Raw genomic sequence first — 26,244 nt, 5'->3', positions numbered from 1 at the left:
TTTTTGAGATGGGGTTTCACTCTGTCACCCAGGCTGAAGTATAGTGGCATGATTACAGCTCACTGCAACCTCTGCCTCCCAGGCTCAAGTGACCTCCCACCCCAGGCCCTCAAGTAGCTGGGGCCACTGTGGCACACCACCATGCCTGGCTAATTTTTGGTATTTTTTGTAGAAATGGGGTTTCATCATGTTGTCCAGGGTGGTCTCAAACTCCTGAGCTCAATTGATCTGCCCGCCTTGGCCTCCCAAATTGCTGGGATTACAGGCATAATCCCCCTTCCCCCCAGCCAGAATCAGTTTATTCTTGCTGTTTGTTTGCAACAACAAACATAAACATCAGAGAGACTGATAATCTATACAGCTATAGATATAGCACACTGAGCCTTGACTACAACTGCATGCTGCTACAGACAGCTCAACTTATGCTAATCTGGGCTGTGGGTAGACTTGGCAATTCATACCCCAGAGGAGCAACCAGCTGACCCAGGGTATCTAGAAGGTGGTAGCAGCTGCTAATCTTAGATGTCTACAGAATAATCCATGAGGTAGTTAATTGGTTCAGACTCTTAGAAAATGATGTATGAACAACCGAGGCTCATATAAACATTCCAGATTATACTCCTCCACCCACCTTTTTTTTTTAAGGCAAAATTATATACTTAACTGAATATATCATGGGAATCAGTGTCCCTTCCTCTCATCAACACCTTCTCACTCCCCAAAACCTGGATTCTGATCTGAATTCTAAGTCACAGGATAGAAAAGGGGAGCAATATAATCGTTAACTTCTTTGATTCATAAGGTTGAGTGTATCAGATGGTTCTGTGAAAATAAAGGCCATACTTCTTCTGTATCAGAGTGTAGTATATATTTACATTTGAATCAATAGGCCATTGTGCCTTTTCTGTGAAATGAACCGCAAATACTAGAGTCCCTGAGGTTACTGAACCACTTGTTATGACAGTCCAGTAAAGAAAGCTAAACTTGAACTGAAATGATCTTTGTATGAGGTGGTAAGTTTTTTACTTTCTGGATCAGCGATGATTGATTCGTATTATCTAGCAATTTTATTTCTTTCCCCTAATTGGTAGCATTGGGCAGAGTGAGCTACCTTGTTATAGTGACTTTCTGAGACCATTTTCAGAACTCTTCACAGTTCACTGTGATAAAAGCTATATATTTGAAGTACTATCTCACAAAGGTATAGAATATGTTTTTTGGGGTCTGTGTACTTAAACTAGACTTCATAAAACAGTTTTCCCAGGATTTTTCTTTCTCGGGATGGTAGAGGATTCTGTGTATACTTAAAGCTAGAGCCTTAGACAGGTTATTTCACTTTTTTCTCTGTCTTTGTTTTCTCTTTACTAGATAGATTATATCATTGGCAAAAGGTGACTTTGCCCTAGCCTTAAACAGTTCGCATCCCATTTTATGGATGGTACCTTGTTCTTGACATCTGCAAGAAAAGTTAAATGGAAGGATAGATTAAGGTGTTATGTGACATGTTCAAACACTGCACATACTTGGAATTCTGAGAATAATCATGCTGTAATCTTTCATTGTAGGTCATGTGAAACTAACAGACTTTGGACTATGCGAACTCGTCATTCATGATGGCAACAGTCACATCACCATTTTGTGGAACAGATGAATACATGTGAGCTGCGCATGTTAAGCAGGATTGGTTTGGGGTAATAGCCCTAATTTTAGCCTCTTTTAAGGAATAGCTATCTGCTTTTCTGTACCCTCATTAAACTCTGGTATATTGTTTTTTAAATTCTAATTCAGTATGATATGCAGATTGGGCTGAAGTTTTACGTATTATTTTTCTCATTGTAGGCGCCCCCTGAAATCTTTGATGAAAGGTGGCCACAAATCGGTGCTGCTGCGATGTGCGTGGAGTTTGGGGCCATTATGTATGACATGCTGAACTGGAGCAGTAGGTGCACAGTTAAAAGCTGCATTGTATTATGCGTCTGCTGGCTCGAGCTCACTTGTAGCAAGAGACCTGTCCTGTGCTTTCTGAAAAGCTCTCTACCAGCTGGAGTTTCAAAGCCCAGAGATTTGTTCATTAGTAGTTTAAACACTAGTAATTGCTGCTATTGATTATATGCGGATCCTGATACTTTCAGAAACATTTTCATTTAAGATGGATCTATGTCATGGGCAGGCCTGGTGAAATAGATGTTTGAACAGATAATGCCCCTTTATTTTTATAAATGTGAGAAAACTGAAGCATAAAATCACATCGCTCACTTATTATCACCACAGCAAGTTAAATTGGTGGAAACACAGGGCTTCCTTTCCAAGACACTGGCTTACTTCCTCTGTCCTGTTGGCCTTTATTCAAAAACTGCACGTCTGCCCGGACGGGTGGTGCATCCCTGTAGCCCAAAGGGCTACTCAGGAGGCTGAGGCGGGAGGATCAGGTTTGAGCTAAGGCATTATTAATAGAATCTAGCCTTGCACAACATAGCGCAGGACCCTGCTCTCTTAAAACAAAATAAGGTCCTTAGCCAGTTGCCCCTATTTCACAGCATCATTTATTCATGCATAACTAATTCAGAATGATAATATTGTTATTTTAAAATTTTTCTTATATTGCTAATATTTTTGCGGCTCCCGCCTAATATTTTTCACTTGTCTTCTACTTCTTACCCATTCACTGTGGAGAATAGGAGGAAAAACAATTGACAAAATCCTCAATGTAAAACTCAATTTGCCTCCCCTACCTCACGCCAAGCAAGCCAGAGAATCTGCTTAAAAAGGTAAGGTCTTAAATAGTCACTGACACTGCCCTAAGATTCAATGACTAGCGATTTAACGGTAGATAGAATTTTGAATGCTATGTTTTGAAGTAAAGAGTCACCTGATAGTTAAATATTGGAACAAAAAAAGTCTTCTCATTTTGAAGGCGAAGTACAGAGTTTGTTTAAAGACTTTCTTGTTCATATTCTTTTTTTAGTTCTTTTTTTTGAAAACAGTAGCTCTTGCCTATGGTCACCCAAGGCTAGAGTGCAGGTTGGTGCAATCTTGCTTACTGCAACCTCAGTCTCCCAGTTTCAAGCCCCCGATTCGCTTGCCTCAGCCCTTCTCCGAAGTTCAGCTGGGATTACAGGCATCTGCCACCATGCGCCCGGCTTAATTTTTGTATTTTTAGTAGAGACAGGGTTTCACCAATGTTGGTCAGACTGCGTCTGCGAAAGGTCCTGACCTCAGGTGGATCCATTGCCGTTGACCTCCCAAGTGCTGGATTACAGACCCTTAAACAATATTCGAGTAGTAATTAGTAAACTATATTTTCTTTTTTTTCTGAGATGGAGTCTTGCTTTGTTGTCCAGGCTGGAGTGCAATGGCATGATCTTGGCTCGCTGCAACCTCCCCCTCCCAGGCTCAAGTGATTTTCCTGCCTCAGTGTCCCTAGTAGCTGGGATTACAGGCATGTGCCACCACACCAGGCTAGTTTTTGTATTTTTAGTAGAGAAGGGGTTTCACCATGTTGACCAGGCTGGTCTCGAACTCCCAACCTCTGGTGATCCACCTGCCTCAGCCTCCCAAAGTGCTGGGATTACAGGCATGAGCCACTGTGCCTGGCCAATAAACTATATTTTCTCAAGGCAAAGTAGACAAGCAAAGTCTAAAAAGGAAAAAAAAATCAGTTTGACTAGGGTTCTTTACCCAGGCTTTTTTTTCCTTTCAAGCTGCTGAAAAGAAATGCTGCTTCTCGTCTGGGAGCTGGTCCTGGGGACGCTGGAGAAGTTCAAGTAGGGTTTGGCATCTTTGGTGTTTTGTGGGGAAGATAATGCTAGTTTTATGTATTTCTGCGGGTTATATGTAGTTGCTTATAAGTTTAGCTTATTTTGTGACTTGTAACTTCAAAAAGGTGATTCATTTATCAATCCAGCAAAGTCTATTCCCCTCAACTTTTCTTTCTGCTTTTTTTTCCTAGGCTCATCCATTCTTTAGACACATTAACTGGGAAGAACTTCTGGCTCGAAAGGTGGAGCCCCCCTTTAAACCTCTGTTGGTAAGTATACATGAAAGCATATAATTGGGTGCAGTGACTCACGCCTGTAATCCAAAAACTTTAAAGGGCCGAGGTGGGAGGATTGTTTGAGGCCAGGAGTTCAAGACCAGCATGGGCAACATAACAAGACTCCATATCTACAAAACATTTAAAAGTGTGTATTTTTAGTAGAGACTTAAAAGTTTTAGTAGAGACTCTACTGGGTGTGGCGGCATGTACCTGTAAGTCCCACCTACTTTCGAGGCTGAGGCAGGAGGATCACTTGGTATTTTTTTAGAATAAGAAAAATCTCAGAGCAGACAGAAACATTATTTTTATTAGCAGTTCAAAGATCTCTGGTTTATCCTCTCTTCAGCATCTTTGTTTTTATTTATTTTATTTTATTTTGAGACAGAGTCTCACTCTGTCACCCAGGATGGAGTGCAGTAGCATGATCACAGTTCAATGCAGCCTTGACCTCACCAGGCTCACGTGATTCTCCCACCTCAGCTTCCCAAATAGCTGTGACTACAGACACATGTCACCATGTCTGGCTAATTTTTTTGTATTTTTTATAGAAACAGGGTTTTGGCCGGGCGCGGTGGCTCAAGCCTGTAATCCCAGCACTTTGGGAGGCCGAGACGGGTGGATCACGAGGTCAGGAGATCGAGACCATCCTGGCTAACATGGTGAAACCCCGTCTCTACTAAAAATACAAAAAACTAGCCGGGCGAGGTGGCAGGCGCCTTGTAGTCCCAGCTACTTCGGAGGCTGAGGCAGGAGAATGGCGTAAACCCAGGAGGCAGAGCTTGCAGTGAGCTGAGGTCCGGCCACTGCACTCCAGCCCTGGCGACAGAGCAAGACTCCGTCTCAAAAAAAAAAAAAAAAAAAAAAAAAAAAAAAGAAACAGGGTTTTGCCATGTCTCCCAGACTGGTCTCGAACTCCTGGGCTCAAGTGATCCACTCACCTCAGCCTCTCAAAGTGCTGGGATTACAGGTGTGAGCTTCTGCACCCAGCCAAGCATCTTTTATTTTTCTACTATCTTTTAAAGAACTAAAGCCAGTGGCAACTGACTGTATTAGCTATTTTTAAGTCAGTTATCTAAGACAATTAAATATTTCAGGTAGTTGGTACTTTTCTTTTTCTGGTTTTATTTTGCTTAATTTAACCATTTTAAATATGATTCTCTGGGAATTTTTTCTTCAAAATATATGTGCATTCGTTTGCTAGGCTTGCTGCAACAAAGTACCACAAACCGGGTGGCTGAGACAACAGAAATTTATTATCTCATAGATCTGGAGACTAGAAGTTCTACATCATGTTGTTAGAGTTGGTTTCTTTGATGACTGTGAGGAACTGTATGTTCCTTGCCTCTGCCCTGGCTTCTGGTGGTTTGCTGGTAATCTTTGTCATTCTTTGGCTTGTAGGTACATCACCCGGATCTCTGCCTTCATGTTCACATGGTGTTCTACCTGTGTGCATATCTGTGGCCAAATTTCCCCTTTTTATAAGGATACCAAGCATATTGGATTAGGGTTCCTCTCTACTCCAGTAGGACCTCATCTTCACTAATTACATCTGCAATAACCCTTTCCAAATAAGGTCACATTCTGAGGAACTAGAGGTTAGAATTTCAACATACGAAATTTTTTGGGGGGTGGGTAAGGCACACGCTTCAACCCATAGCAATATGTTTTTGAGTAAATGAGTTAGTATGTTAGTTATTGTCTTTCTCCCACCTTAGAATCTGAGAAAATACAGTTTCTTTTTCCATTCCTTGGGATGTAGGTGGAGAAGGAGGAGGATGATGATGGTGATTATTTTTTGGTCATGGAGCATAATGTGACCCACTTTAAAAAACAACAGACAGTTGTAAGGAGGATAACTGTCATACACCTACCGCCCAGCTTAAAAAATGATTAGGTCATCTTGTTTAAACATAACTGCCATCCCAGCATCACACCTCAGAAGTTGACAGTTTGCCCAGTTTTTTTTTTTTTTTTTTCTTTTCTTTTTTTTTTTGAGATAGGATCTTTCTCTGTTGCCCAGGCAGGAGTGCAGTGGCATGATCATGGCTCATGGCAGCCTCAACCTCCCAGGCTCAAGGGATCCTCCCGTATAGCTGGGACCACAGGGGTGTATCACCACACCCAGCTAGTTTTTTGAATTTTTCTAGAGATGAGGTTTCCCTGTGTTGCCCCACCTAATTTTTTGTTGTTGTTGTTGTTGTTCCATTTTTTTCTCGTCCTGTTTGTGAGAATTTAATCAAGGTCTGTATATAACTTGGTTACTATGTCTCTTAGGTCTCTTGTCCTTTACAGATTCCCCTTGTGATTTACTGACGAAACCGGGTATTTGTCCTATAGAATTCTCAAATTTTGATTTCGTTTATATTATCCCTATAGATTTCATTGACATGGTCATCTGTTCCCTGAACTTCAAAAACTGCGTAGTTAAATTTAGGTGGTTGTGGTTGATCTGATTTCCGATTAAACTCTCAGTATTGCATGCCTCTTGATCAGGTGGCATAATGTATTTTTTGTTTTTTTTTTTTTTTTTTTTTAGGCAAGAGTCCGGGTCGCTCTGTCACCCAGGCTGGAGTGCAGTGAGCTGGATCCGGCTCACTGCCAAGCCTCCGCCTCCCGGGTTTACGCATCTCCTGCCTCAGCCTCCCGAGTAGCTGGCGACTACAGGCCGCCCGCCACCTCGTCGCGCCGGCTGTTTTTTAGATTTTTAGTAGAGACGGGGTTTCACCGTTGTAGTCAGGGGATGGTCTCGATCTGCCTGACCTCGTGATCCCGCCCGTCGTCGGGTCCCTCCCAATGTGCTAGGATTACAGCTTGAGCCACACCCCGATTCCATCGCGGGCGTCCGGCCTTTTTTTTTTTAAAGTCATATTTAGTGGTCACTGATCATTGCCTGTGTCAGCATTTCACTACCAGGGTAATTTGGCAATGTCTGGAGATACAGTGATTGTCACAGCTTGGGGGAGGGAATGCTGAGGCACCTTTAGGGGTAAGAGTCAGCACAGCGAAGTATGAATAGGCCTGAAATGTCAGTAGCACTGAGGTTGAGAAAGTCTGGCCTACTTTTATAATTTCATCAGGTGTTTGTGAAATGGTCTTATTCTGTTATTTCTTCTTTCTTTTTAGCTTGAATTCTTCATAAAGAGAAACTCTTTGATCAGTTAGTTACTCAAGGTATACGTCATACAGGAAAGGCAGGATGTATGTTTGATTCTTTCCTAGTTTTCAAAATAATGAATTAGTTCCCTAGCATCTTCCAAAATTGACCAATGAACTTTGTGTATTTTTTTCTTTTTTAGTGTATTATGAACTTACACCTTTTAACATATTTGTGTTTCATTTCATTGCAGTTATTTTTATTGATTCATGTATTCATTTTATTTATTAATTTATTGTTTTGAGGCAGGGTCTTACTCTGTCACCCAAGCCGTAGTGCAGTGGTATAATTTCTGCCCACTGCAGCCTTGACTTCCCAGCCTCCAGCAATCCTCCCACCTCAGCCTCTTAAGTAGCAGGGACCACAGGTACACCACCATGCCCAGCTAATTTTTGTGTTTCTGGTAGAGACAGCGTTTTGCCATGTTCACCAGGCTGGTCATCAACTCCTGAGCTCAAAAGCAGTCCACCTGCCTCTGCCTCCCGAAGTGTTGGGATGATAGACGTGAGCCCCCGCGCCTGGCAGTTGTCTTTATTGATGCTCAATGTTTCCCTTTGTTGAATGCTGGGTGCAGTGAATGCTGGGTGCGTCTTCATGTTGGTTTCTGAGTCCTTTTGACATGAGCACATGGGCTGTTGTTGTACCAGAGAGCAAAATAAGGAAACTGGTGTTCTATGCTTATCTTGTGCATTTCCCCACACTTGGAATCAGCCGTTACTCCAGGGAATGCAGGTTCACAGTCTGGGCTCTGAGAGAATTATAAGATCAGTGTGGTCATCTTTCAGTATTAAGTCAGATATTCTAAATTATTATTTACTTCCTACATTTGGCCCAAGAGTCTAACCAGATATTTTGGGAGAGAAGGAATTAAATAAATGGATCTCATGGTTAGAACTGAAGTGATAACTATACTTTCACAGGGAAATATAACTTACAAACCATGCGGAATAGAAAATTATTTTTGCTCCTTTAGATTTCTAAAGGAATGAAACACACTGTGGGAAGAAACTTTAATTGGAGCATCTCATCAGTGTTATTCATGTTTTAACTCTGCTTCAGTAGTTTTTCAGGTTTATTACAAACCTGCAGTGGCCAAATGAACTAATTATCTCTAAACAGGGATTTAGCCAGTGGACTAGGCACACTGAAGCTTTGTGAGACGGGAAATTGATATTAACATTTTTTCCAGCTTGTTTTGAGCTCAATATATTCATTTTTTTTTTTTTTTTTATTGAGACAGACTCTTGCACTGTCGCCTGAGCTGGTGTGCAGTGGCACGATCTCTGCTTGCTGCAACCTCTGCCTCCCAGGTTCAAGCAATTCTCCTGCCTCAGCCTCCCAAATAGCTAGGATTACAGGAGCATGCCACCATGCCTGGCTAATTTTTTTTATTTTTAGTAGAGATGGGGTTTCGCTATGTTGGCCAGGCTAGTCTTGAACTCCTGACCTTGTGATCCGCCTGCCTCAGCCTCCCAAAGTGCTGGGATTACAGGCGTAAGCCACCATGCCCAGTCGATATATTCTCATTTTTAATAGGAATAACTCTATACTAAAATCTATTTGAGTGCAAGTTTAAGATTTGAAGATGTAATTTGACTCAGTACTTTCCACCTGCATTTTTTTCTTCATTCTGTGCCTGCTAAGACTATTCTAATACTTTATTATAATTAACCCCTGCGAAAAGAGCTCCCAGAGCTTACAGTGCATTTGATTGATGTAATATGGACTATTTATTATTTTCTAAATTATTTTGTTTGTATAAAGCAATCTGAAGAGGATGTAAGTCAGTTTGATTCCAAGTTTACACGTCAGACACCTGTCGACAGCCCAGATGACTCAACTCTCAGTGAAAGTGCCAATCAGGTCTTTCTGGTAAGTGAAAGAATTTCCATGTAGTCATGGGAAAATTTAAGTATGAGGATGGGCTCCTGGATAAGAAAATTCAGTTTGCTTGCTTTGCAGTTCGTGTAGGTAACTGGGCACACTTTTTTTTTTAATTAGCGATGCCCTTATAACTTACTGATACCTACAAAATTGATTTTCATAATCCAACATTTTATTTTAGCAATTAGGGTGGGAATGTACAATTCTTTGGAGAGTATGATTCCCTTTTTTGGTTGGGCCACAGACGTAAAATGGTGTTTGGCTTAGCATCTCAACCAAAAATTAGTCTTAGCAGTGAGGAGAAAAACCTCACACTAACTACATGTATTTTATTCCTGAAACAGCTGTAGATTTTGGTACTCTTTTTTTTTTTTTTTTTTTTTAAGACAGGGTCTCACCTTGTAGCCCAGGCTTAGGTGTAGGGTATAGTGGTGTGATCACAGTTCTCTGCAGCCTTGACCTCCCAGGCTCAAGTGATCCACCCATTTCAGCCTTGTGAGTACCTGGACTACAGGTGCCACATAACCTAAGTTTTTATTTTTTTTGTAGAGACAGAGTCTCACTATTTTACTCCTGGACTCAAGCTATCTTCCCACTTCGGCTTCCCAAAGTACCACAGTTATAGGCATGAACCATCATTCCTGGCCCCAATTTTTGGTACTCTTAACATAAGTAGGGGATTTTTTTTTTTCTTTTTTGAGACAGAGTCTTGCTCTGTCGCCAGGTTGGAGTGTGGTGGCGTGATCTCAGCTCACTGCAACCTCTGCCTCCTGAGTTCAAGTGATTCTCCTGTCTCAGCCTCCCAAGTAGCTGGGACTAAAGGCGCGTGTCACCACGCCCAGTTAATTTTTGTATTTTTAGTAGAGACAGGGTTTCACCGTGTGGGCCAGGATGATCTTGATTTCTTGACCTCGTGATCCACCTGCCTGATTACAGGCATGAGTCACCACGCCCGGCCAAGTAGGGGATTTTTTAACATTAATTGTGAATATTTGACATCAAAATATATTGGTTCATATGTAATAGTGAATTCTCATCATAGAAATGCCTGTATAGATTTATAGCTCGTCTCCTCAGAAGAGTAAAGGTTTTTGATGTTGGCCAACAGAAATGATGGATTTATATCAGATGACCGTGAATGCATACTATTTTGCTAAAATATCACATGCTTGTTGATTTTATTACTGTACTTAATATGTCACATGAACATCTATCTCATTTTGTATCCTTTTTTTTCTTTTGTCATTCCTTTTTGGACTACCTCTAGGGATAACAGAATATGGGTAAAATAATTGTTTAGGAGTGTTTTTTCCCGTTTTTGAGTTCACTGGATTTGTCACTAACTTAATTCTCAAGCTTTTCTTCCCCACACTGCTCACTATGTAATAGAAGTAGTGTTGTATCTTATGGGATGGGAAATAAGCTCTAAAGTTCACATGGAGTTGGGGCAGGGTGGCTCACGCCTATAACCTTGAGGTCAGGAGTTCGAGACCAGCCTCGCCAACATGGTGAAACCCTGTCTCTACTAAAAATACAAAAATTAGCCGGGTGTGGTGGCGTGCACCTGTGGTACTAACTACTTGGGAGGCTGAGGCAGGAGAATCACTTGAACCCGGAAGGCAGAGGTTTGCAGGAGCCAAGACTATGCCACTGCACTCCAGCCTGAGCAATAGTGAGACTCCGTATCAAAAAAAAATAATTAATTAAAAAAAAAGTTAGCATGGAATGCAAAAGTTGTGTATAGTACAGTATAGTTTGAGTAAACAACACTGAATAATAATAGTCCTATAAATTAGTAATATAGAGCACATAGGCAAAAATATAATCTTACAGTATTAATTACATAAGAGATAAAAGATGAGTGAGTGCATGCATGGTTTTAAATTCAAGTTTGATGGTGCATGATCAAAGTTACGGCATCTGTTAGTAAAATCTTAGGTTCAGTTATGGAAGTGGGCATGAATCACTTTAATTTTGGCATTTTTTTTCTCTCATGTACTACAGATGTGGAAATTATACCTTTGATTTAAAATAGAGACCTTTTCCTCAATTGAACATTGCAGAATTTCAACTTATGTGACAGTTTTTCACCCACAAAATAGAAGCATTTTATTTAGCTACCAAGAAATCCAAAGTTGTGGCGGTAAAAGTGAGATATTGAAGCTTTCATTGCCAGTTACGGTATTATCGAGCTTTTCATAATTACTTAAATTGGCTAACTGATGAACAGAACAATTCATTTGTTAGGTTGTAGCCAGAATTCTGTACATAAAGTGGATCTCGTTAAACATTAATAAAAAAATAGGCCAGGCGCAGTGGGTCATGCCTGTAATCCCAGCACTTTGGGAGGCTGAGGTGGGTGGATGACAATGTCAGGAGTTCCAGACCAGCCTGGCCAATATGATGAAAACCTGTCCCTACTAAAAAGACAAAAATTAGCCAGGCGTGATGACTGTAGTCCCAGCTACTGGGAAGGCTGAGGCAGGAGAATCGCTTGAACCTGGGAGGTGGAGGTTGCAGTGAGCCAAGATCGTGCCCCTCACTGCACTCCAGCCTGGGCGACGGAGCAAGACTCCATCTCAAAAAAAAAAAAAATACACACACACACACACACACACACATATATACACACACATATACACACACACACACATATATATAGTGACATCCCACTTATCTGGATAATGTGGTTCTAGCAACCTCATTTCAACAAATAATTCAATTCCTGTTGTAAGACCCCATCACATAATTAGAGGAAATTCAAAGATGATTAAGGCACAGCCTGTACCTCATGGTAGTTACAGCTTTAGTTCACTAGAATGTTTGTAAAATTATTCTCTGAAGTTCACATGTAACTGTCACAATTCATATGCACTTCAGAATTGCACCTCACTCTTTGGGCCTTCACTCAGAGCTTTGTTGAGTCTTACTTATTGTAACACATAATGCTTACTCATAGATTTTGATAAATAGAAGATAGGTGAAGATGGTTAAAAGAATGAACATTGACAGCTAGAGAAATGACAGCCGGTAGCCTAATAGTAAGGTCCAAGAGAGAACTAAAATGAACAGAACTGCATTTTTGCCTATTACAACTGAAAGGTTTTGAAATGTTGATACTTATTCATCAAGAAAATACCAAATTCTAGCTGGGCAGAGATCACACATGCCTATGTAGTCCCAGCTACTTGAGGGGCTGAGGTGGGAGAACAGCTTGGCTCCAGGAGTTTGAGGCTGTAGTGAGCTATGATAACACCACTGCACTCCAGCCTGGGCAATATAGGGATACCCCATCTCTTAAAACAAAACACAAATTCTGTCTAATCATTGGCATAAAACCAGAAAGATCACAAGATCCGACTTTGATGCCAAGTCAGAAAATTGTTTTTACTTTGGCCTAATTATGAGAAACTGTTTTGGGGTGATAAACTTAATTGCTTACATGCCTGTGGCTAGAAACACTAGAAGTTTCTTTATGTTTCTCCTAGTATTTAACATCTTTTTTTTTTTTTTTTAATTTTTGAGATGGAGTCTTGCTCTGTTGCCCAGGCTAGAATGCGGTGTTGCGATCTCTGCTCACTGCAACCTCTGCCTCTCAGGTTCAAGTGATCCTCTTGCCTCAGCCTCCCGAGTAGCTGGGATTATAGGCGTGCACCACCATGCATGGCTAATTTTTGTATTTTTAGTAGAGACGGTGTTTCCCCATATTGGCCAGGCTGGTTTTGAACTCCTGACCTCAGGTGGTCTGCCTGCCTTGGCCTCCCAAAATGCTGGGATGACAGGCATGAGCCACTGTGCCTAGCCGTATTTAACATCTTCATATGGAGCCTGAATACTCCTGTTTTTTTTCTGTTCCTGTCAGCAGGGTGGAAGTTTGTTTGCTAGCAACCAGGCTCAATAGAATTCTGTTTTCTTGAAGTGTGTGCCTCATGAAATGGGTGGAAAGAAGTTAACAGGTCTAAAAATGAGGTTGAGGATGTGGGAGAGTGTACACATAAAGGTGTGAATCATTGTGTAGGTATGTCAGACTGAACAGCCCCATTTTCTTGAGATATATGACAAAATGCCATTCTGTAGTCCACTGTTACTGTCTTTCAGGGTTTTACATATGTGGCTCCATCTGTACTTGAAAGTGTGAAAGAAAAGTTTTCCTTTGAACCAAAAATCCGATCACCTCGAAGATTTATTGGCAGCCCACGAACACCTGTCAGGTATTTCACTCTTATTTTCATTTTTTTTTTTATTACAACCTATGAGAGTGTTTGCTTAAGAAATTTATGCCAAGTTACATAAATGAAGGACTGTCATGTTCTCTTTGGTTGACATAAGCACATTTATATCTCACAATGCAAAGGACTAGTCTGACTAATCTGTGATGTTATATGGTTTACCTTCCCTCCTGAAAGTAAGCAGCCACACTGGCAAATGTTTCTGTTTATCCATTCACTCAGCATTTATTGTGCACCAAGAGCACCAGCACTGCATGCTGCATGTTGTGTGTGTGTGTGTACAGTACTATAATACAGTAATTGTCCCTGTCCTGATGAAGCTTACAATGTAGTGGGAGAGTCACAATAGACAAAGGATATACAAAAATATAAGTAGTGCTAAGTGCTATAATTTAAAAGGGGGAAAAAAGAATGTAGTGGTAGACAGCAGAGGAAAAACAAGGGGGCTTCTACTCACAGTGGTCAGAGAAAGGCCTCCCTGGTGTAGTAACATCTAGCAGTGAACAGAAAGAGCCAGCCCTACAAAAATAGAAGGTTTAAGAATGTTGCAGGCAGAAGAACAGCAAATGCAAAAGCCCTGAGGGAGGAGAAAAGTTATCCTTTTCCTGGAAATGAGATCAGTGTTCCTGGAGTGTGTGGTGAGTGAGGAGAAGGGCAGAGGTTTGGAAAAGGATTTTATTTTAAATGCAATAGAAAGCTGTTTTGAGCAGGGGAGAGTAAAATGATATATATATAATATGTATTTAAATATATATATCATTGAGGGGTTTGGGTGTCACGTGTAGAGGTAAAGAGACTGGTTAGGAAATTCTAGCAGTTAATCTAGGCGGGCGAGAGATGGTTCAACTTTTGCCTTTGTGCTAATCCACATGAAAATAAAATTAAATGAAAATAAATGTCATATTACCCCACTCCCTTTAAATGTAAAGGAAATATGTCTTGTTGAGATGACCCTTAAACAAATGAATGATAGCTCTTCCTTGTCTTAAAGCCCAGTCAAATTTTCTCCTGGGGATTTCTGGGGAAGAGGTGCTTCGGCCAGCACAGCAAATCCTCAGACACCTGTGGAATACCCAATGGAAACAAGTGGCATAGAGCAGATGGATGTGACAATGAGTGGGGAAGCATCGGCACCACTTCCAATACGACAGCCGAACTCTGGGCCATACAAAAAACAAGCTTTTCCCATGATATCCAAACGGCCAGAGCACTTGCGTATGAATCTATGACAGAGCAATGCTTTTAATGAATTTAAGGCAAACAAGGTGGAGAGAGCGATGTGTGAGCATCCTGCAAAGTGAAACGACTCAAAATGACAGTTTCAGAGAGTCAGTGTCATTACATAAAACACTTTGGACAGAGGAAAAATAAACATGGATTTAAAAAAATCAATCAATGGTGCAAAAAAAAAACTTAAAGCAAAATAGTATTGCTGAACTCTTAGGCACATCAAGTAATTGATTCCTCGCGACATCTTCTCAAACTTATCAAGGATTTTCATGTTGATGACTCGAAACTGACAGTATTAAGGGTAGGATGTTGCTCCTGAATCACTGTTGAGTTCTGATTGTGTCGAAGAAGGGTTATCCTTTCATTAGGCAAAGTACAAAATTGCCTATAATACTTGCAACTAAGGACAAATTAGCATGCAAGCTTGGTCAAACTTTTTCCAGCAACTTGGAATCAAAGACAAAAGAAACTTACCAATTGATGTTTTACGTGCAAACAACCTGAATCTTTTTTTTATATAAATATATATTTTCAAATAGATTTTGATTCAGCTCATTATGAAAACATCCCAAACTTTAAAATGCGAAATTATTGGTTGGTGTGAAGAAAGCCAGACAACTTCTGTTTCTTCTCTTGGTGAAATAATAAAATGCAAATGAATCATTGTTAACCACAGCTGTGGCTCGTTTGAGGGATTGGGGTGGACCTGGGGCTTATTTTCAGTAACCCAGCTGCAATACCTGTCTGTAATATGAGAAAACAAAAAAGAATCTATTTAATCATTTCTACTTGCAGTACTGCTATGTGCTAAGCTTAACTGGAAGCCTTGGAATGGGCATAAGTTGTATGTCCTACATTTCATCATTGTCCCGGGCCTGCATTGCACTGGAAAAAAAATCGCCACCTGTTCTTATACCAGTATTTGGTTCAAGACGCCAAACGTGTTCAGCCTTTGGCTGAAGAACAAAAGAGAGTCAGGATAAAAAATACATACTGCGGTCGGCAAGGTGAGGGAGATAGGGATATCCAGGGGAAGAGGGTGTTGCTGTGGCCCACTCTCTGTTTAATCTCTTTACAGCAAATTGGTAAGATTTTCAGTTTTACTTCTTTCTACTGTTTGTGCTGTCTACTTTCCTTATATTTTTTTTCTCAACAGTTTTAAAAGAAAAAAAAGGTCTATTTTTTTTTCTCCTATACTGGGGCTACATTTTTTGATTGTAAAATATTTGATGGCCTTTTGATGAATGTCTTCCACAGTAAATAAGAAAACTTAGTGACTTAATTTAGGAAACATGTTAACAGGACACTATGTTTTTGAAATTGTAACAAAATCTACATAAATGATTTACAGGTACAAAGAATAAAAATAAAGGTAACTTTACCTTTCTTAAATATTTCCTGCCTTAAAGAGAGCATTTCCATGACTTTAGCTGGTGAAAGGGTTTAATATCTGCAGAGCTTTATAAAAATATATTTCAGTGCATACTGGTATAATAGATGATCATGCAGTTGCAGTTGAGTTCTATCACCTCTTTTTGTTTGTCTTTTATAATGTCTTCAGTCTGAGTGTGCAAAGTCAATTTGTTGTATTTTGCAAACCTAGGATTTTTTTAAATAGATGCTGCTTGCTATGTTTTCAAACCTTTTTGAGCCATAGGATCCAAGCCATAAAATTCTTTATGCATGTTGAATTCAGTCAGAAAAGAGCAAGGCTTTGCTTTTGAAATTGCAACTCAAATGAGATGGGATGAAATCCTATGACAGTAAGCAAAACAGAACCATGAAAATGATTGGAAATATACCTTTTCAATTGTGGCAATAATTGAAAGAATAGATAAAAGCTCATCTTTGGACAGAAAGCCTTTTTTAAAAAAATCACTCCCTCTTACCCCTCCTCCCTTATTGCAGCAGCCTACTGAGAACTTCATGACTGTTGCTGGTAAATTAGAAGCTACAATAATAATTAAGGGCAGAAATTATACTTTAAAGTGCAGATCCTTGTTCTCTGACAATTTGTGATGTCTGAAAAAACAGAACCCGAAAAGCTATGGTGATATGTACAGGCATTATTTCAGACTGTAAATGGCTTGTGATACTCTTGATACTTGTTTTCAAATATGTTTACTAACTGTAGTGTTGACTGCCTGACCAAATTCCAGTGAAACTTATTCACCAAAATATTCCTCCTAGGTCCTATTTGCTAGTAACATGAGCACTGTGATTGGCTGGCTATAACCACCCCAGTTAAACCATTTTCATAATTAGTAGTGCCAGCAATAGTGGCAAACACTGCAACTTTTCTGCATAAAAAGCATTAATTGCACAGCTGCCATCCACACAAATACATAGTTTTTCTGACTTCACATTTATTAAGTGAAATTTATTTCCCATGCTGTGGAAAGTTTATTGAGAACTTGTTTCATAAATGGATATCCCTACTATGACTGTGAAAACATGTCAAGTGTCACATTAGTGTCACAGACAGAAAGCACACACCTATGCAATATGGCTTATCTATATTTATTTGTAAAAATCCAAGCATAGTTTAAAATATGATGTCGATATTACTAGTCTTGAGTTTCTAAGAGGGTTCTTTATGATTATACCAGGTAAGTGTATAAAAGAGATTAAGTGCTTTTTTTTCATCACTTGATTATTTTCTTTAAAATCAGCTATTACAGGATATTTTTTTATTTTATACATGCTGTTTTTTAATTAAAATATAATCACTGAATTGAAGTTTACTAATTTGATTTTATAAGGTTTGTAGCATTACAGAATAACTAAACTGGGATTTATAAACCAGCTGTGATTAACAATGTAAAGTATTAATTATTGAACTTTGAACCAGATTTTAGGAAAATTATGTTCTTTTCCCCTTTTATGGTCTTAACTAATTTGAATCCTTCAAGAAGGATTTTTCCATACTATTTTTTGAGATAGGAGATAATTTGAGGGGAGGGGTGGAGGATGCATGTTTGATATTCCATAAATTCAACATTCTTTACTATAGGTGATAAATGATTATAAACAAGATGCATCTTAGATAGTATTAATATACTGAGCCTTGGATTATATATTTAATATAGGACCTATTTTGAATATTCAGTTAATCATATGGTTCCTAGCTTACAAGGGCTAGATCTAAGATTATTCCCTTGAGAAATGTTGAATTTATGAAGAATAGATTTTAAGGCTTTAAAAATGGTTAATTTTTCAAAAACATCAATGTCCAAACATCTACCTTTTTCACACGAGTAGACACTAGCAAGCTGGACAAACTATCACAAAAGTATTTGTCACACATAACCTGTGGTCTGTTGCTGATTAATACAGTACTTTTTCTTGTGTGATTCTTAACATTATAGCACAAGTATTATCTCAGTGGATTATCTGGAATAACATCTGAAAGATGGGTTCGTCTATGTTTGTGTTTGCTCTTTAAACTATTGTTTCTCCTATCCCAAGTTGGCTTTGCATCTATCAGTAAATAAAATTCTTCAGCTGCCTTATTAGGAGTGCTATGAGGGTAACACCTTTTCTGCTTTTCATCTTGTATTTAGTTTACTGTATTATTTGATTTCAGATTGAATGAATGTAAATAGAAATTAAATGCAAATTTGAATGAACATAAAATAGAAGTGATTTATTTTTTATTATCCTACGATAGGAAGAAATTAGTATATATATCAGGTGTATACATGGTTTAAATAATTTATTTTCATTAACATATCAGATGTGTTCAAGTTGTCATATAAATAAACTATGTAAGGAATGGGTTAAAAGCTGTTCTGCTGAGAAATTGAAGCTATTTAAGTATGTAACAAGTTTACTGATTTTTATGTTAAATGTTACACATCTTTGATTTTCAAGTTATGTCAGATAGTAGACATGAATTGTTTACTTAAAAAAATACATGTAACAACCTACGTGAAAGCTAGCTTCACAAAAAACTCTAGGAAGACCTTCTTGTGCTAACAATCAACAATTTGTTCAGCCATACTTGGTCAGCTACATTTGATAATTGGATGTGTATGCACAAAATAACGTAGTGAACAAATCTGTTTTAACTAATGTCTCAATATATCTAGTGTAAGCTGGGTATTTTGCACGAACCACTTCTTACCTGTGAGGTGATTATACCACACTTGCCAAGGGAATTTCTCTACAGAAGCTCTCAAACTGATTTTACCTTGCTATACAACATAGTAGCATACCAATACTAGTAAAACAATCTTTTAGAAGTCATGATTTGAATTCAGAGTAAATGAGTTTCTGAATCTATATTACCTTTTTTTGAGGTGAAGGAATAGAGGGATGAAAGAAATGCTTCCAGTTCATCAGCACTGTTATTGGATGGCATAGCTCCATTAGATTTTCTCCCTTTTCAATTTATATGTAAACTGCATTCCCCAAAAAAATAAACCCACTATGCACCTCCTTGGTTATTTAAACACATTAAAAAACAGTACTGTCTGAATAGTTACAGGGTAAACAAATGTATTACATAGGTATTGTAATAGGGCTGAAGTAAAATGCTATTCTTGTGTTTGAACAGGAAGTCATCTTGGCTATCCTTCACAGCCGAATTGTAATCCCAAATTGTTTTTCTCACCCATCCTCTGCTGCATACCTAAATAATACAACTATTAGCATCACCACAAAGCCATTTAAATTATATTTGTAGTGGGTCTCAAAGTAGATAACAAAGTGAAATATACTATATTTGAATACAGTTGTACTTAGAACCTGGTAGTATTTACCTGGAGAAAAAAAGGTACAGACTTGCTAATGTTCATTTGTCAATTTGGATGGCCATACAGTCATGAAAGTGCCTTCTATAACCAGTTGGTCAGTATCCTTATTAATCCATGTGCTGGTTTAGCTTTTGTCTTACCAGTACAGCAAATTTGTTTTCTATCTCTGCTTCCTAAGTTCTCCTTTCTACCACCTTTTCCTCGACTACAAACTGATAGATGTACTCTAAACTTAGATATAAGCACTAGCAGCCCTTCAGACATGTTTTAGATTTCAGATTCCTCCTTAGAGGTAACAAGGGGAGAAAGTGCTTCATTCCCTTTTCTAGCACCCTGCACAAATACCTAGAGGCAAAAAACCACACTATAAAACCTCATGACCACCTCTCAGTGCAAGCTTTAATCTTCCAATTGATGGTGATTCAAGCATAAAATTCCAAAATTTTTATGGAGAAGACTAATTATAAGGGCAATTCTTCTAAGATTTTAGGGCATCTGTCTTGAAACTTTTTTCTTTTTTTTAAATAGAGATAGGATGTTGCTCAGGCTGGTCTTGAACTCGTGGGCTCAAGCAGTCCTCCTGCCTCTGCCTCCCAAAGTGTTGGGATTACAGGTGTGAGCCACCATGCCTGGCCATTTGTCTTGTTTTTTATACTATTCAAATCATGAAGTAAGCCAGCTGTTTGTAATCCACATGAATTATTTTAATAGTTACTTCAAGATACTCCATGGTACTATACAAAAAGCATGATCATGAACATTAAAGCTGATGGCAGGAAGAATTTATGACGTCCACAGACAAAATGAATCCATTTATTTTCACTGATTACTAGTCTTACTACAGAGAATAATACAATACTAAAATGTATCATCCTCAGTAAATTAATCTTCACTTAGAAAATCTGTTACTGATAAAATATAACATTTAGAATTTTCATTTAAAATACAAATTTTATGAAAATATTAATTTTAGGATGGGAATTATAAAAGTCAATGCTGAACAAAATTCTACTTTTAGATAGTATGTATCTTAAAATATTATGAAAAATATTCTTTATTCTGAAAACAATGTCAGGAAAGAATACCTGAGTTCTCTAAATCCACTGGTTCTAATTTCAAATTGCTGTTTTGGTAACATTAAGAAAACACATTTACAATTTAACACTGCAGTTACCTGTCAAATAATTAGAATAGAATAAATGTTGCATATACATTAGGTTGAACATTATATATATTTTTAAATAGGGTTCTTTCATTTAATCTTTTGGTGAATTGGACCGTAAGTCTTACATTCTAAAACCATCTGGAAACATTTTTCTTGCAGCCCTGAAAATCCATTCTGATGCCTTATCAGTAGTTACTATGACCAAATGACATTCGTATTTTGTGGCCTTAATAGTTTATACAACTTAATATATTTGAAGGTGTGATGAAGTGGCTCCATCTTTCCATTTGTTTATATGGTCTGAAATCACAGTTCTGCAGAGTGGACATGTTTTCTCTCTGTTAAACCATAAGGTAATGCACTCTTCACAAAATATATGCTGTAATGGAATTAAGAATTAGATTTTATACTTGATAATCATTTTAAATCCATCACATTGTAGGGAATGAAAGGGATTATTTTTTTTTTTTTTTTTGAGATGGAGACTGGAGACTTGCTCTGTCACCCAGGCCGGAGTGCAATGGCGCCATCTCGGCTCACTGCAACGTCCACCCCCCGCAGGTTCAAGCGATTCTCCTGCCTCAGCCTCCCAAGTTGCCAGAATTACAGGTGCCTGCCACCACCATGCCCAGCTAATTTTTGTATTTTTAGTAGAGACAGGGTTTCACCATGTTGGTCAGGCTGGTCTCGTACTCCTGACCTCAGGTGATACATCCACTTGGGCCACCCAAAGTGCTGGGATTACAGGTGTGAGCCACTGTGTCCAGCCTGAAAGGGATTTTGAAGAGCACTAATCCCCTCATTTTACAATTGTGAAAATGGAGAACGTATGAGACATTCAAGAAGACAAAGAGCAGTATGATTGGCACTAGTGTTCTGGCTGTACCATCCATTTAACCATAAAAGCTATACTTAGGTGACACTTTTAAGATTAAGTGTGATAACAGCTTAAAGTCTTGGAGTTACTAGTAACTGCCATAAAGTGTAGGAAAGGGCCACAATCCAGTAACAAATGGTGGTGTTCTAAATGGCTAGTATCCAATTATAAAAATAGCCTGTTTTTTAATCACTTTGGTATTCAACCTGCCAGTTAAATTATTTTTCCCTTTCATATACTCCTCTGCATAAAATTTTCAGAATATAAGGGACAAAGCCAATCCACCAATCCCCTGATAATAAATTACTAGTATGTACACTGAATGCTACCTTCCACTAAACACTAGATTTTTTTTTTGCCTTACAACAAACATAAATGTGACTTTTGCAAGTCACAGAAAAGTGTTGTATTTAGGTTTTTAAATTTAAAAATATAATTACCTGACAGATGAGAAGAACTGGCTTCTGAAATTCAGCTTGACATATTGAACAAATATCATCCACATCTGAACACTGTCTCTTGCTGGCAGCCACTCCATAACTCTATGAAGATAGTAAGTTCTGTTCATCTACAAATTTCTTTCTTTCCTGTTCTCAAATTACATAAGTGATGCTGTACTTGTCAAATCTCCCTGGAACCAGGCATTTGAAAACCTTCCCAAAGGATACAAACATTTCAAAGCTGAACCACATATATAGAACCACCTCGAGTGTACCAAGATGAAATCAATAAATAATACATAATAGGATTTTGTAAGATTGTTAGATCTACTAGCTTTCCAAAGGATGATAGTGCTTCAAATTCAACATAACTGGCTTAAGAGACTAAGCAATCTGAAACATAACTATTATAAAACCTATAGCCATGTATTATTTGACGCTGGACTGCCACGTGGAGCTCACTTATTACCTGCAGCAGTGGTTCATAAAATCAATCCAGCCAAAGCTTGGCTGGCTGAATGTAACTCATGTGGAAAGCTTGCTTTAAAAATAGATTCCTCTGTTCCACACGATATTGACTCAGTAGGACCACACATATTGGGATGTGACCCAGTAATCTATTATTTGAAAGGTCTCCAAGTGACTGCAATATGAAGACGACTTAGGGACCACTAAAGAGTGTTCTGTCACTAGGTCTAAAAATTATTCCAAATTATAAAAAGCATTTAGTGCTAAACATGAAAAGTTTTACAGAGAAACTGCAACTGTAAATGTCACCTGGGTAGAATAACTACTGTGAAAACTAACTGAACAAAAATGCAATTATTTGAATTCTCTTCTAATGTCCTAATAACAAGTTTCTCGTCTCTGAGATTTTAACTTCCTCACCAGATTCAGAACTTAGGCATTAACTAGATGTGATGTTAATAGCCCTCAGTGAAATTTGGAGAAATCAAAATGTTACAGACGAAACCTGCTTTCTATAGAAATGATAGGGAAGAGGTAACTAAAGAGATGTAAAAACACCCAAGTTCAGTCACGGTCATGAGGGTAAAACATGACTTAACATATCTGAAGTTACCTAAACTTCTTGTACTAAAACGTCTCAGGCTAACAACATCAAAATCAAAGTAAAACTCAAAGGGAAAAGATATTAAAAATTAGGTTTTTTTGAGACTGGTGATAAAGATTTCAGAAACAAGTCAGAATACTGTTAGATGATCTTGGTGTCAATTTCCCTTCAGTAAGGTATCATTTAGCAAAGTATATGTGCAGATAATTATGCTGACAAGCTTTTAAAACATTACTCATCTGGGCTGGGCGCGGTGGCTCACGCCTGTAATCCCAGCACTTTGGGAGGCTGAGACGGGCGGATCACGAGGTCAGGAGATCAAGACCATCCTGGCTAACACGGTGAAACCCCGTCTCTACTAAAAAATACAAAAAACTAGCCAGGCGAGGTGGCGGGCGCCTGTAGTCCCAGCTACTCGGGAGGCTGAGGCAGGAGAACGGCATGAACCCGGGAGGTGGAGCTTGCAGTGAGCTGAGGTCCGGCCACTGCACTCCAGCCTGGGCCACAGAGCGAGACTCCGTCTCAAAAAAAAAAAAAAAAAAAAAAAAAACAAAAAAAAAACATTACTCATCTGGCATCTTGGAGACTCCCTCTCCAGATAGTAACTGCCATTTCCCTGGTAAAGGAGACTTGAACAAATCAAAGTATTGATGACTGATATCCTCTCTATAGTTTGTCTCAGAGAAAGAATATCAGGGTATTTTCTTGAGAGTATTTCAGCACAAATCTCACAAGACCAATTATAGTAAAATGGTTGATGCTCACATAATCATCAGTTGAACTGACTTGGACAAAGCTGAACTCTCTGAATTTTATTATGTCTTGTCTAGAGAAAGAAACTTACATAGGATGTAGCAAAGTTTGTTTCTACATTGCTAGCTCTATCTTAGGGAAAAGATGCCCTGGCCAGTTAGTCTGGTTTACTTTGTAGACATAAAACTTTTTTTTTTTTTTTTTTTTTTACAATATATTATTCTGTTGGGATTCTTTTAAGTCAGTCTCCTTCTCCTTGAGCCCTGGTGAAATGACTGCAAAGTTGAGAATCAAACCCTGAAATCTGGTGACCACATGTAGGTACTGGGAACCTTTCAGGCTACTAAGTAGTAAATTAGGGTTCTCTATGACATCCTTTCACTGCAATTTGCAACATCAATAGAATCACATAATCATATTATAAATGACATCAGAGTTTCAATTAATTGTTAAATTTCATGCCATGAACTTATTTGTGCACATATAATCGAGCAATGAGGAAATTTGCTCCAGTAAGAAAACTGCAAGAGACATGATTTTTGGCAATGAGCTTTCTACATATGCACAATAAATTATAGTCGAAGGATTTTCACAGGTGAATAAGGAGTTAATAGGAACACACAAAGCCCCCATTTGTGGATTAAAAAAGAGGAACAAAAGTTCATAAGATTTTAAGGGTTTACAAGCCCTTAAAATGTCAAATGGATTGAAGGGGCAAGAGACAAGTTCAAATATATAAGCACTGCAACAATTAGCAGGTGGTTGTCAATGTGTGATTCAAGAATCTGATCACAGAGATAAAACTCCTAAATTATTATAGCCCCAAGTGCCAAAGTACTAGAAAATCATCAAAGTAAAAGAAAAGGATCATCCATTTATGAAATCCATTCTTGTAAAACTGCTGAACTAAAAAAATTTTAGCAATGAAGAAAGGTGAAGGTGTTTTTCTTAACTGATAAAAAGTACTTACTGGTTGTGTAAAAAATATTCGTAAAACCTGTCTGAAAGTTCTCAGATGCCCAAAAAATTCCAAAAGCTGAAAAGGGAAGTAAGAGATCATTTATTAATTCAAACAGTCCTATCTGCTAAACCCAAAAACCAAAGCTGAAACCCCGTAACATCAAATCCTCATATTAACTTAATGCTCATTATATGTCACAACTAATCATTTTGTGCTGAATATTTTATTCAATTTATAGATTTGAGCCATCTCAGCAAGCTGAAGTACATTTAAACACCTAGAGTAACAATTTGATCAAGACAAATACAAACAACTATGTCAAAGTCAAAGTAATTTTATCTGATTCACGTTTTTAACATTTAGATTTTATTGTATTACTATTTTTGAGACAGAGTCTCACTCTGTCGCCCAGGCTGGAGTGCAGTGGCACGATTTCAGCTCACTGCAACCTCTGCTTCCCAAGTTCAAGCAATTCTCCTGCCTCAGCCTCCTGAGTAGCTGGGACTACAGGCGCCTGCCACCATGCCTGGCTAGTTTTTTTTCATATTTTTAGGAGAGATGGGGTTTCACCATGTTGGCCAGGCTGGTCTTGAACTCTTGACCTCGTGATTCACCCACCTCGGCCTCCCAAAGTGCTGGGATTACAGGCGTGAGCCACCGCGCCTGGCCAACATTTAGATTTTAAAGTTTCATAAAGTGATTATTACGTTGAGGGGCACAGGCATGGAGCGAACAGGACAAGGTACTCTACTAGTTTAAGAATTATGTGTATGACAGTGTTACTACCGAGGATGGGTATGTTCTATTCCACTTGTTTTCCCTACTTAGATAATCCAAACTATGTGAAAGTCTACTCCCCTTCCCTCCAGTGAAAACTGAGGACCACTGGATTAAGATAGTCTATTTCTGTTTCTCCATTTCTAAACAGAAATAGAACCTGCCATTACTTCAAACTAGTGATACGAAGATAAACTATAAAACTGTTAAAGAGGAAAACAGTAGTATGTTTCAGTAATCACTAATATGAATCATGCAGTGACAAGATTTGTAATGTTACCTACTTTTAGTACGAGGTAGAGTAAAGCCAGCAATATCCCAAGACTCCATCTAGTTACGTTAGCAAACTCCCCATAGCTGATAAGATAGCGAAACCAAACTGGTATGGGAACAAAAGTTCGGTAGTATTGACATAATTCTTCTAAAAGCATATACCAGTAACCCTAAAAAATAAGAAAACAAATAGATCTACCCAAACTACTTAACTACATAGCGCAAACAATACTAGACTGAGAACACTGAGTATATGATACAATAATATAAACTATAAAATTAATCTTCATAATGATTATGACTGAACCTCAAGCTGGTTCTCACATATTACAGTCACCGAGTGGTCTGCTTTGAAAGAATTTCTAGGCTGGACATGGTGGCTCCCAGCACTTTGGGAGGTCCAGACGGGCGGATCACCTAAGGTCAGGAGTTCAAGACCAGCCTGGCCAACATGGTGAAACCCTGACTCTACTAAAAATACAAAAATTAGCTGGGTGTGGTGGTGGGCACCTGTAATCCCAGCTACTCAGGAAGCTGAGGCAGGAGAACTGCATGAACCTGGGAGGTTGCAGTGAGCCAAGATCACACTACTGCACTCCAGCCTGGGCAACAGAGCAAGACTCAGTCTCAAAAAAA

General features: G+C 38.7%; 2 protein-coding genes across 2 annotated transcripts in view; one reads left to right on the top strand and one right to left on the bottom strand.

Annotated features, from left to right (window-relative positions):
* Positions 1-18,164, top strand: part of RPS6KB1 (ribosomal protein S6 kinase B1) — a 62,236-nt gene extending 44,072 nt beyond the window's left edge. Inside the window, 9 exon segments of the mRNA XM_017877453.1 lie at positions 1,566-1,615; positions 1,618-1,691; positions 1,840-1,892; positions 2,719-2,768; positions 3,702-3,764; positions 3,950-4,027; positions 8,955-9,062; positions 13,173-13,285; positions 14,295-18,164. Coding sequence (XP_017732942.1) covers positions 1,566-1,615; positions 1,618-1,691; positions 1,840-1,892; positions 2,719-2,768; positions 3,702-3,764; positions 3,950-4,027; positions 8,955-9,062; positions 13,173-13,285; positions 14,295-14,532 — 827 coding nt within the window. The 3' untranslated portion in view covers positions 14,533-18,164.
* Positions 18,165-19,976: 1,812 nt separating this feature from the next.
* The window catches only part of RNFT1 (ring finger protein, transmembrane 1), a 14,023-nt gene continuing 7,755 nt past the window's right edge, over positions 19,977-26,244 (bottom strand). The window contains exons 6-9 of the mRNA XM_017877420.1: positions 25,620-25,778; positions 24,568-24,633; positions 21,773-21,874; positions 19,977-20,834 (exon numbers count right to left, since the gene is read on the bottom strand). Of these exons, the coding sequence (XP_017732909.1) occupies positions 20,700-20,834; positions 21,773-21,874; positions 24,568-24,633; positions 25,620-25,778 (462 nt within the window). The 3' untranslated portion in view covers positions 19,977-20,699. The remainder of the gene's footprint in view (positions 20,835-21,772; positions 21,875-24,567; positions 24,634-25,619; positions 25,779-26,244) is intronic.

This window comes from Rhinopithecus bieti, unplaced genomic scaffold (assembly GCF_001698545.2).
Source record: "Rhinopithecus bieti isolate Rb0 unplaced genomic scaffold, ASM169854v2 scaffold_10657, whole genome shotgun sequence".
Lineage (NCBI taxonomy): Eukaryota > Metazoa > Chordata > Mammalia > Primates > Cercopithecidae > Rhinopithecus > Rhinopithecus bieti.
Note: the sequence above shows the minus strand (reverse complement) of the source record. Positions and strands in the feature narration are given on the sequence as shown.